Below are 12,164 nucleotides of genomic sequence, written 5' to 3' on the forward strand. Positions count from 1 at the left end.
AAAAGGTTCGAACTTTCAACAGCTTTCGGGATTAAATGACGAAAGACACAAAGAAAGTATATAACCTTACGGTAACCTTATGTCGGAGCTTTCTTTTTATTGTCACGAAAATGTTTGTACTAAAAACCTTTTTTCAATAAAGCAAAAATATTGCAGTTTCAAACCTTTCATTCTCAAAGGATTAAAAAATTTTTTTAAAGATTTTTTAAAAAGTATTGTCACTTAGGTCTAAAATGACGTTTTAGCTGACGTCACACTAGCGATAGGATCGTAAAGGCGCATTGTTCATTAAAATTTCAAGACAAGGTAGATTTTAGCTGAGCACAAAAGACTTAGCGAAAAGAAACCTTATAATTACCTAGATTAAAAATTTTTTCACTGTTTGAGACTAGCATTATGGATGGGTGATCGTGTAAAGCTGAGGGTGGTGGCGCTAGTGGTAAAATTGCTCTTTCAAGACTTCCGGGTTACTGCTTCCGATATATTTTTACGTCGCAGATTGAAAAAACGCGCCATCATATTATTGCATCACATCTTTTGCAGTATTTCACATGTACTGAGTTCTTTCTTTCAGCCTTCAAATTTCAGCATTATCATATTAATATTATAATCATTAGAATATTTTCTAATTAGGCTAACTTTTAAAGATATTTTTGGCGACATTTTATTCAAATGTAGCCAAATAAGGGATAAAATACAAAACATGGCAAACCTTAAGAATTATTCACAATGAGATATTAACTTTCCAAAATTTTTTTTGGCCTTACGACCTCTGAGAATCAATACATTTCTGAAAGCTCTTATGAATGGTACAATTATGTTTAGATTTGAACCCAAATTACAATAACAAAACTGCATAGAATATTCGGCTTGTTCACACATCGCCTCGTAGTCATAACATAAGCGGAGGGATACACCGGAAATTTTCTAAATTTCTTCCGGTTTAAGGACGCTTGTTATTGTTTACATTAGACCACCCATCCATTGAATGATTTTTTTCACACTTGGAAGCCGTAAGTTTACCTCGATTTAAGGTTTTTATACAGAAAGTTGTTTTCTAAGGTTTTGGATCAGGGTACTGTGGGTAGAATAGAGCAGATTGTCACAGATCTCGTTTCAAGGTTAGAAGGTTTACACATAAACCGTATTACAAACCTTATTAAGTTTACATTAAAAAGTTTTTGTTGAGTGAAAGTAAACCTTATTTTGCTATCTGGGACATATTTTCTAGATTCCGGCTATCAATTATATTTATTTATATTTTCAGAGACGAGAATCAGAGTCCATAAAAAATATTAAAATGTTTAGAAAATTATCATTTTGTTTGCTTATGGATGCGGTTGAAAGCGAGGTTCCATATCGGGCATTCAATAATTCCTTTTGTGGTAGGAAGATTATGAACATTTAAAATCGGACCAATAGATCAAAAGCAATAGTAAACCAGAACACTGTTGCTACAAATTCATACAGTCATTGAAAAAAGAAAATTGGAAATAAATTTTTTTAAAAGCGAAGAATATAATTTCGTAATATTGTTTCCCTAATAAACAAAACGACATGATCATATAAATTAATATGAAAGCTGAAATGCAATTTTTATTAATATGTTTTTATTGTAGCAAATGTGTTTTGTAGTTCAATTTGTTCGAAAAGTTGAGTAAAAGTAATTTAATTCTCTACCACTCTCTAATTTTTTCAAAATCTGTACGTAAATGTGATGTAATAACGATGAGGATATTTAAAAGAATAGAAGGTTGTTCTTACCGAGGACATGATTCCTCTGACCACTTGTCTCTGTTTGAGGTTGGTCTCTCCATCCAGACTGGCCGTTTCAAGATAACATAGTCCCTGGTCATCACTGCACTTCATCAGCAGGATGTCTGCAGGTATTACTTCATTGCACGATAGATGCACCATGTCTCCTACTTTCACTTCTTTCCAATATGTTTTCACATAGCGCTGGTCCTGCCTGCAACAGAAATATGCGGGTTAGGAGACGAAAAACGTATATAAAAAAGGTGGACATGTTACAGTAGTAACTTTATACATACCAACTTTCTCGCTTATTATGTGAGATATTTTCTGCAGGAAATTGCATACTTTGTATTCCCGTATTCAAAATGCTTACTAAATGATTTAAACTACTACTAAATAAATAAAATTATTTAGCGATGTATTTTCTTCAATTTTAACTGATGTTAGGAAAGTGAGATAAGGGTCGCTGAGAGGTCCAGGCCCAGGTGTCCACTTTTTAAAAATAAAGTAAAGTAAAGTGATGTTAGGAATATACTCGCTCCGTTTGTTAATATGTGAATAAAATTTTTTCCATTAAGTATATACGCTCTCCGTTTATAAATATAAATTTTTCGATCATATAAATATGTTATTCGGACTTCTCATATTTGTACATGTATTTTTTTTATTCGGATTCCTTTTATTATGTATTTACTTTTCATTTTACTTATAACTTAAAAACATCTATGCCGCATCTACGTGGTTCATGATCCCTTTTGTACATTGTGTGACCTCCACGAGGTAATGGTCTTGTCTCACCTGTCTAGGTGCCCTGCTCTCCCTCGGAAGTCTATCTGGGAACGCTATTAGATTGCACGCTCTTATTTAAAAATTTATTATTATCTTTTTGATGTTCAATTGTCTTTTAATGTGCCATTGGAAATAAAAAAACTTAAAACTCTCGATCGCATACTTCCGTTGCCTTTGGTAAATATTTTTAGATGAGGATGCAAGTGCCGCAAGGCAGGTACCTCGCTCAATAATTTCACATTGAAGCATTATATTAAGTTTATATCGAATTTTTAATAAGAAACTAAAGTTAAAAAAAAAAATAATGCATTTATGACCAAATTAATAATGTCTGGTCATTAATAAAAATTCATATATCTATATATTATTATTTTTTTTAAGTGTGGTAGTACATATTTATTTCTACTACTTTAGTTTTCAAAAAAGCAAATGATGATTTGCATCATACGAAATAAGTTTCAACAAAGTTGCAAATTTATAAAGTCCTCGAGAACACTTTTCTAAGTGGTAACAGCATTTATATTCTTATAAAAAAAATTTAGTTTTTAAGGGTGAAAAAAAAACGTTTTACCTTCTATTATAAATCAATAATTTAAGCGTATATATAAAAGATCTCATAGTTAAGCAGATGTGCTTTTAACGGTTAGTGAGATAGCCTAATTTCTATAACCTTTTTTTTTTAATAATTTGGTTCTTTGGTTATTATATTATTGCCTCTTTGTAAAATCTTCCTGAATGATGGTACAAATTCATAGACTTATCCTAATTATGAAACACTATGACATCAATTTTTTCTTTTATTTTTTCACTTCAACTATAAAAAAAGATGTTAAAAATTTACATTACGAACGATCATTACAGAACACTCTATACAGTCAAAATCAATTTGTCATTAAAGGCCTGTATAATATATGGGGCAAAGTTCTACAAAACGGACACTTATTTAATAACGTCTTTTTTTTCATGTCTCTGTTATCTTTTCTTAAATAAACAAAGCAAAGATTGTTGTCATTGCTAAATAAACAAACGGAATTTGATATAGTAACCGTTTTTGTTCGGCATATGTCAGTAAAAGAGTTTATCTCTCCTTCCCAATCATGAGGTAAGAAATGAATTTTTCTTTATTGAAGTGATAACAAAGAAATGGTGATAAGAACGGAGTGAGATGAATATGTGAGTGCATATCCTGGTCGAGTTATATAACATATAAATTCCAAGTTCAAGTTCAAGATACAATACTTCGCATCTAATATAATATTTATTTGAATAACAAGATGGCCCTTCCTCCTACTTGCTGTCGCCGGCCAATCCTCCAAAATGGCTGACGCAGTTACTTTCAAATCGTTTGGCTGATCTAGTTTCACTCACTTTTTTCCTCCTAATTCTTGTTTGGCACCGCAGTTTTTGTATTTCAGTTTATTATATAGAATATTTTAATTACAGTAAATAAATAAAGCGAAATTTGATTTAGTAACTGTTTTTGTTCCGTAGATGTTAGTAAAAGGATTTATCTCTTCTTCCCAATCATGAGGTAAGAAACGCATTTTTTTATTGAAGTGATAAGAAAACTAAAGAACAAAGAAAGAGAGATAAGAATGGCAGGAGATAAACATGCGATTACATATCCTGATACAGTGAAACCTCCAGGAGAAACCACCTCTATGTAGCTACCTCCTCTGTTTACGCCCACTTATGGGAGGTAAGGAATTTTTTCCCATCTTCAAGTTGAAGAAAACCTTAAGCGAAAACAATCTAAGCCTCTCCCAGCGACCGGGCAAGCCTCTGCATCAAACATTTTAAAGTTCAAATAAGGAAACACGAAAAAATATCGAAACAAAAAATATTAACAAAGCAAATAAGTAGATTAAAATGTATTCAAAATATTCGTGTGAGGATCTTATTTAGGGAGCTCTTCTTGACGATCTCTGAAAGATATGGGCAACCTCATGTTGCAGTTTGAGTGCACTAAAAACTATGCTATCAATGATTTATTTTTATGGTTCAAAGTTAAATTAGAAACAAAAAGTTATCTTAGAAAAAACTAAGCATCTCAAACAAACAAACCTCTTTACAACAAACAAACCTTTTTATTGATTTTAAATAGCTCTATTGTTCATGCTTGGTAAATTTGTTTTTACACATAAATTATTTCAGTGGGGATAATTTTTTTTTACTCCAAATGGTTATTTATCGATACGGTTTTCATGACACCAACACAAGTGGTAGTTCCGCACCAAGAAAATGACACTAACTAAAATTAAAAACGTTTCTGAAAAATTTTGTACCTTCGATAACGTTTTGAAGTCAATTGAGTTACCCCTAAGAAATACCAACCTCCATTAACGACCATTTTAATGGTCGCTTCCAAGAGGCTATACAACATAACTGTATAACATATAAATTCCAAGTTCAAAGTACAATACTTGACATTCAATATATGTAAATATATAAGTAATATATATGTAAATGGATAGTGGCTCCTTTCCCTTGCTGGTTGTCGTTCGCCAATACCTGAATGTGCAGACGCAGTTACTTTCAAATCGCTTGGCTGAGCTAGCTTCACTCATTTTTTCTCCTAAGTCCTGTTTATCACCTCAGTTTCTGTATTTCAGTTTATTATGTAGTTTATTTTAATTACAGTAAAAGATGCATCCGTTGCTTTTTATTGCTCACGAATCGTTGGAACGAAACAGCTTGGTGAGTTCTTTTCAGATTCGTTATTGACTGAATAGTGGCTTTAAAATATAGGTTGAATCGGACTACTCCATATAGGGCCGATATTGGAAAATAACGGCCCTTTGAGCCCTTATTGAGCCAAAATTCGTGAATATTCGTCCAATAAGGGGCGAAGTTATTTTGATGCTGCGGATCTTTTTATCTCACAGTTTGCTACAGAGAAAAATTATCAAGCGAGCAACAAACAAATCAAAATTACGGAGTGGATTCGTTCTTTAGAAAACTCAACTTAAAAATTTAATTACTCCAAATAGATTAGATACTTAACCCTTTCGCGCCGACTGTCACAAATATGTGACAGCATAAAACCGTATCAATCAGGGTAAAAATATAAAACTGGTAATCAAAGTATTTCTTTAGCAGTTTATTTGTGGGCGGAGTTATAATTATTTGATTTATTTAAATCACCATTACTTTGTTCAAAATAAAACTATTTAGTTATGCTTTGAATTAACATTGATTATATATATGATTAAACTAACAATAATTAAAGTAAAAGCAAAGTAAATCTGTCAAATTAGCAACGACTACATTTAAGTTACCGTTTTTTATTTAATTACAACTTGATTCTGATTTTGTACTAATGCTTTTCTGAATCACCCGTCCCCAAGGGGTTAAACAAAGTAGGACTTATTGCTTCTTATTGGACGTTATATTTAAAAAATCATAATTGCCCCAGGCCCTTCTAAACGTTATTTCTGAACTAAATTACGCTGAGCATTTAATTTCATGACCGTCGTTGAGCAGCTGACCCAATTTTGAGTTTACGACTATCAATGTTCAACTCCGTAGCCTTGTAATTTTGAAGACAAGGAACTCCTGCGTCAAGTATTGAGGGAAATTTGCCTTCGCAGAGGACTTTTTGAGAAAACTAATCCGCATTAGAGTTAAACGGAGAGAAAAACCACAAAAACCTTCCATGGTCAGCAGTGTTTTCTGTGCGAGCCGGATGCGGAATTCGCATCACCCAGCCATCTCTGAGATTCGAACCCGGTTAACCCCACTGAAAGGCCGTGATGGCTCAGGGAATAGAGCGCTCATCTCCCAATGAGGTGAACCAGGTTCGAACTCCGACTATGACTGGTTGACTCGAATACCTCACCCGGCTCGCATCGGCCACAGTGCTGACTTAGAATATCCTCAGTGATAGACGGATCATGGGTTAGAGACCGCTTGCCGTCAGGCTAACCATGGGATATTTTCGTGATTTTTCTCTCCCTTTAACTCATATGCAGGTTAGTTCCATCAAAAATCCTACACGAAGGCAAATTTCTCCCAATACTTGATCCAGGAGCTTTCTTGTCTTCTGGATTGAGTTCAACATTACAAGGATACGATCGGCTGTTTAAGGACGGTTATAAAATTGAATGAGTGTCACTGGGACCGGGATAGCCTGGTTGATAGGGGGTTGGATTCGCGTTCGTGGGAACGGGAGTTCGAAAACAGCCGGCCGAAAAATTTTGGAGTATTAAATGGTAACTGGTGCACGTTAAATCCGTTGGCGTCACAAGGACCTCCAAATCAATACCTCAGAAGGTACTGATACAGAAGTTTCCTTGTCTTCTAGAATAGGTTCAAAATTACAAGGCTACGGATTGGTAGCCGTACCAATTGGTAGCCGTAAACTCTGCTGTTCAAAGACGGTAATTAAATAAAATGAAATATTTGGTGCTGCCATCTGTCCGTGCGGTACTGAGCTAAGACGCGCTTTCCTCCTTGCGGAGATCTTTTGTCCAACAAAAGAAGCCTCTCCCTGACCTAATTCGCAAAAGATCAATGGCTGACAATCTTGGCTTGTTCAAGTCTCATTCAAAACAACAACATTAAGCGCCATACAGTATAAAACAGAAATAATCTCCAAGTTAGAGCTCGTTCTTACTATTCATTTAGAAGCAAGTAGCTGAATTCAGGAAATAACTTTATTAATGAATCACCAAATGAGAAATAAAAGCGAAATGATGTAAAGCAAATTAATGAATTGCTAAATCAATGAATAAGCGATTGAATAAAAGAGAAAATCAAACCATGAGCGAACTCATGAATATGCGAATTAATAAGTAAGTATATCATCGATATTAGTGAATAAAGGTAAACGAACCAATGAAAGTGTGAAACATTGAATCAAAGGGCTTCCAAGGGCAAAGTTTAAGTTTTAATATATAATTATTCGTGGTGTAAAATTTAATTTTATTAGTTGGGGAAACTAAAGTTATTTTCCACACCTTTATTCAAAAGTTCATATGAAACGCGACTTTGTTTCTGCTCCTTCGTGATGAGACTTTTAAAAAGTTGGTAATAATACCAAAAATTTTAAAAGGTTTAGTTTTTAGTTGTCTACTACCCTATAAAATATTTTGCAAGAAGTGCAGTAGCAGCCTTAGAATCAGCGGGTCAACAAATCAATAAATCAGTGAGTGAGTTAATCACTCAAACAGAAATTTAATGATTCTTCGATCAATGATAATTTGTCTTGCTGATTCGCTTGTGCATTAAGTCGTTGTTTTATTCTCTTGTTCACTGATTCGACATTTTATTTATTCGTTGATCTAATAATTCAGTCAGACATTTGTTTTGTTTTTTTCGTTACTTCGAAAATATTAACACTTATAATATTATAAATTTTAATTTGTTACAAATTCGATAAATTATTTCCGAGAATATAAGACTGACAAAGTAAGACTGAATGTAAAACTGACCGTAGAACAATACGAACTAATGCATTTTTAAATGTTTCAACAAAAAAAAAAAAAGAAAGAAAGAAAGAACGAAAAAAGAATTGGTAAAATGTGAGGAAAGTCGTTTTAATTTCCATTGCAACATATTTAATTGTGTGTATTTGACTTCAATAAATTTAACAAATAGCTAAAACAAATGTATTTTCAATTTTCATAATAATTCTAAATTTGTCACCAACATATTTTTTTGCTATTCTGAGTATATTTTCTGAGTCCTGCTGTAAAAGTCACGGCTAGTGATTCAAACTGTATTTATCAATGTCTTACTTTGCTGTATTTTATCAATGTCTCTCATTAGAAAGTAAATTTAAAAAAACAGTGCTTCCCATTAGCATAATATTTTTTTAAAAAAACTGAAATTCTATTCTAATTAAACATTTCTGAGTGTAAATTTTGAACATGGCTAATAAATAAAAAAGTTTTTAAATTTCACATAAATAATTGAAATATCGAGGCATGCTTTAATAGTGGAATTATTTTGAAACAGGATCTTGTTTTTAAATAAAATAGTAACAATAAAGACGAAATGATTAACTTCTGACCATGAAACTCGAATTTATATGTTCTTCGCGTGTACTAACAAGTGACTGGTTGTATTCCCTTGTTATCTGTGGTTTAGATCTTAAATAAAAATATAAAAAACGCAAGATTTAATAGCATCATCTAAACAAATTGTGGGCAATCAAATCTGATACAAGAAGTCAAATGATTAAAAATGAAATCGAGTATTGACATGCTTACGTAAGCTGAAATAAATGACGCAATGCAACAGTTTATGTAAAAATAGATCCAGCAATTCAAGAACTGTACCTCTTATTTGATGTTTCTAAGAATGTTATTGTAAGAAAACGGAACTATCAATTTGATTGATTTTTTATTACTCTATTTTTTATTACTCTATTTTTCAACCTTCAGTTAAAATTGTTTATATTCAATGATTACAAAAAACTTTGAAAATACAATTTCATGCTGATAGGCGATTCTTAAAGTACGTCACAAAAAACTTGGTTTCACGCATTGAAATAAAATAAACTGCTCAAACTTATTGTATTTAAAATATTGTGACATGGACACGTATTTTTTCACGTTTTGAACCACATAACCATGTAAGTTTTACCGGATTATTATAAAAGTTAAATCAGATTATTAAACAAGTTGAAACACATTACTGTAGAAATTTCATTATTGCATAATTTAAATTGAGCCGAAATATATTGCATGCTGAACTCTGGAAAAGCAATTTTAATAATGAAATTTCGAAAATATAATCTCACGCTTATAAACGATTCAGTAGTATTCAAAAGTCATAAAAAATGTGATTTCACGCATCGAAATAGATAAAATTTTTCAAACTCATTATGTTTAGAGTAGTTTGAAAGATTAGTAACTTTCCCGGTTGAACCACATAACCATACATATTGTATCGGATACCTTAAGTTGGATCAAACTAATACGCAAGTTAAATTGTATCATTATAGAAATTTCATTATTTTAAAGTATAAATTATATCCGAATATCTTACATGTTGAATTACACGACAGGTAACAGAACAAATCTTGTTTTATTGTACTGATCTGTTGTACAGAAATACTGTTGTTGAAAGTTACAGGATAGAGTGAGTTGCGCCCATTATAAATAAGAGGTTAGAGGCTAAATCGACCGAGTTTATAGATTTTTATTCTTTGAATTTACACTCTTTGCAAATAGGTGTCTGAAGGTCATGCAATTTCTCCATTCTCCCCACTTTTCCTCTCTCTGTTACCATAGTTACGGAAAATTTTGCTTATCATAACCTTGAGGATCATTTTCTATTTCCAAAGAGTATAGTAAGATGACGCAAACGTAGTCCCCAAGTAGTTATTTAATATTGTCTGTTGCTCTTGTACTTAAGTACAGGTTAATTTAAATAAATCTTAAAAGAATAAACATGGTATTGAAACAAATCTACATCCCTATATATTATAAAAAGATAATTGCCTTCTTATAATAGTTTTGAACGTTTTTCAATAAAAAAAACATATAACATGATTTTAATAAACAAAAAAATTCAGATATTCTTGTCTGCCATCAGCGAAAAATTTATAAAAGTTATAGTAATGGTATTCTCTTATAAATCCTTCCCTTATCCTTCATTTAACGGTATTTTACAAGTAATGCGAATTTATCAACCCTTTTTGATATTATTCTCTCTTATTATTATGTAGCTAATTTTGATTATAATTTAAATTTGAAGGCAAAATATGCTATTTTTATTATATTATAAAGTAATTGCATCATGCTACTTTATTATGCAGCATTTTATGATAAAAATATTATGTTACCCTTTTATAATTAATAAAAGATACGCTAGGTATTTTTACTTTAGATCAAACCTTGATTATGTCTTATGGTGAACTTAGTTGTAGAGGCATATATTTTGATCAAAACATCACACTAATAATTATAATTATGAGTACTAAAGTATAACTTTAAAATAAAGTTTTGCGTAAAATTGCGTACAGTCAATGCAATTAAAAGGATGTATATATAATTTCGATTTAAAATTCTAAAATGAAATGTAATTAATTAAGTACTAACTAATTAATGAATAATTATTAATCAAATATTTTAATTAATTATTATTGATTTTTTTATGTTTTTGTCGTAGGCCATTAAAGTAAAGGGTGCAATTGTTCTTGGTTATCTTTTTAGAAATTTTTCTTACTATTATTAAATATTATACTGGGTGAGAAATATTTAAAGAGTTTTAAAAAAAGTAAAATATTAATAAAAAAAAATGTGGGTGAAGTTGAACGGTGAGTGAGCAAAATTATTATGTTTTAAGGTGTTCGACTGGGTAAAAATCGGAAAATTTGAAAATGTCAGCGAAAATTTAAATTTCTTTTTTAATAACCAACTTTTACTCATTAGCTTTCCAAAACCCTCTGAAATTTTGATCTTCGGTTTTTGGAAATGAAGTTATTGTTGCTTTTTTCGTACGTTGAGAGATGAAATCAAAACCACAAATAAACTTACTAAAACAAAACTAAGATATTTTTATATTACGGTTTGAGTATTGAAACATTTTTTCTATTAGAATAAATAATATTTCTGTGACAAAAAAATTATTTTCAGAAATTAATTTTCGATTTTTTTATTTTATTTTTCCTGTTAGAAATGTTTTATATTTCTGATTTTTCTTGCATATAAAAATGCAGTTTTTGAAAAATGTTGGTTTTGAAAAAAAATCATTGCGCTGATACACATTACAAAAAAAAAGTTTATAATAGAATTCTTTGAAACTTCGTATGTAAATTTCATATAATGTTATGTTTTGAACTGAAAGCTAAAATCTAAAGTGAATAAGACTAAAGTAAAATCTAAAGACTAACTGTGAATCTGTTATTTTAATCAAGCATAAATTAAGATATTTAGAAATTTTTCTTATAAATTCAGTATTGAACAGTATGTTTAGTTCTGTTTAATTTTATTTTTAAATTTTTTAAAAATTTTGAAACCCAGGTAATCACATTTTTGATCTAGAAAAAAAATTAATATTAATGCATTACAAATTACAATCTGTTGCGGTGCTGTTAGCTAGACATAAAAGTTTATTAGTTTTTGAACTCAATTTACTTTGAAAAATATTTTATAAATTTGAAAAATATTACCTTGAAAATTTTACCTTACTTTGAAAAGTATTTTACAAATTTTTTAACTTAACTTTAAATTTATAATTTTAGAACCCCTGCTTACCAGACATAAAATTAAAATTATTATTATTTTTTTGGTTTAAACTAGTTGGAAATCATACTTTTTTCTCAACAAAATCCATAACTAAACCTTCATAAATACAATAAAAAAATTTAAGCTCCATTTAAATTGAATAATTTTTTATTTTGATATAACAGTCTATCGACAGTAAATAAAAATGACTGCGAAGCACTTGCGAGGGTTGGTGGGGGAAGCAAGTAGAGGGAGGAATCACCTAGTATTGTAAATTTTAATATTGTTTTAAAATAATAATGAAAATCAAAATTTTTTAAATAAATTTTTTATAGCTTTTAATAAATCACAATAAAATCAAGTTTTCCACATAAATATTCTAAAAATACGTTTTTATACCATCAACTTTTACTGCTAACTTAAAGTGTTTTTTTCAGGAGCTCT

General features: G+C 30.6%; 1 protein-coding gene across 1 annotated transcript in view; it reads right to left on the reverse strand.

Annotated features, from left to right (window-relative positions):
* LOC107438279 (phospholipid-transporting ATPase VA) overlaps window positions 1-12,164 on the reverse strand; it is a 119,700-nt gene that overhangs the window by 30,270 nt on the left and 77,266 nt on the right. The window contains exon 3 of the mRNA XM_016050515.3: window positions 1,765-1,969. Within this exon, the coding sequence (XP_015906001.1) occupies window positions 1,765-1,969 (205 nt within the window). The remainder of the gene's footprint in view (window positions 1-1,764; window positions 1,970-12,164) is intronic.

This window comes from Parasteatoda tepidariorum, chromosome 1 (assembly GCF_043381705.1).
Source record: "Parasteatoda tepidariorum isolate YZ-2023 chromosome 1, CAS_Ptep_4.0, whole genome shotgun sequence".
Lineage (NCBI taxonomy): Eukaryota > Metazoa > Arthropoda > Arachnida > Araneae > Theridiidae > Parasteatoda > Parasteatoda tepidariorum.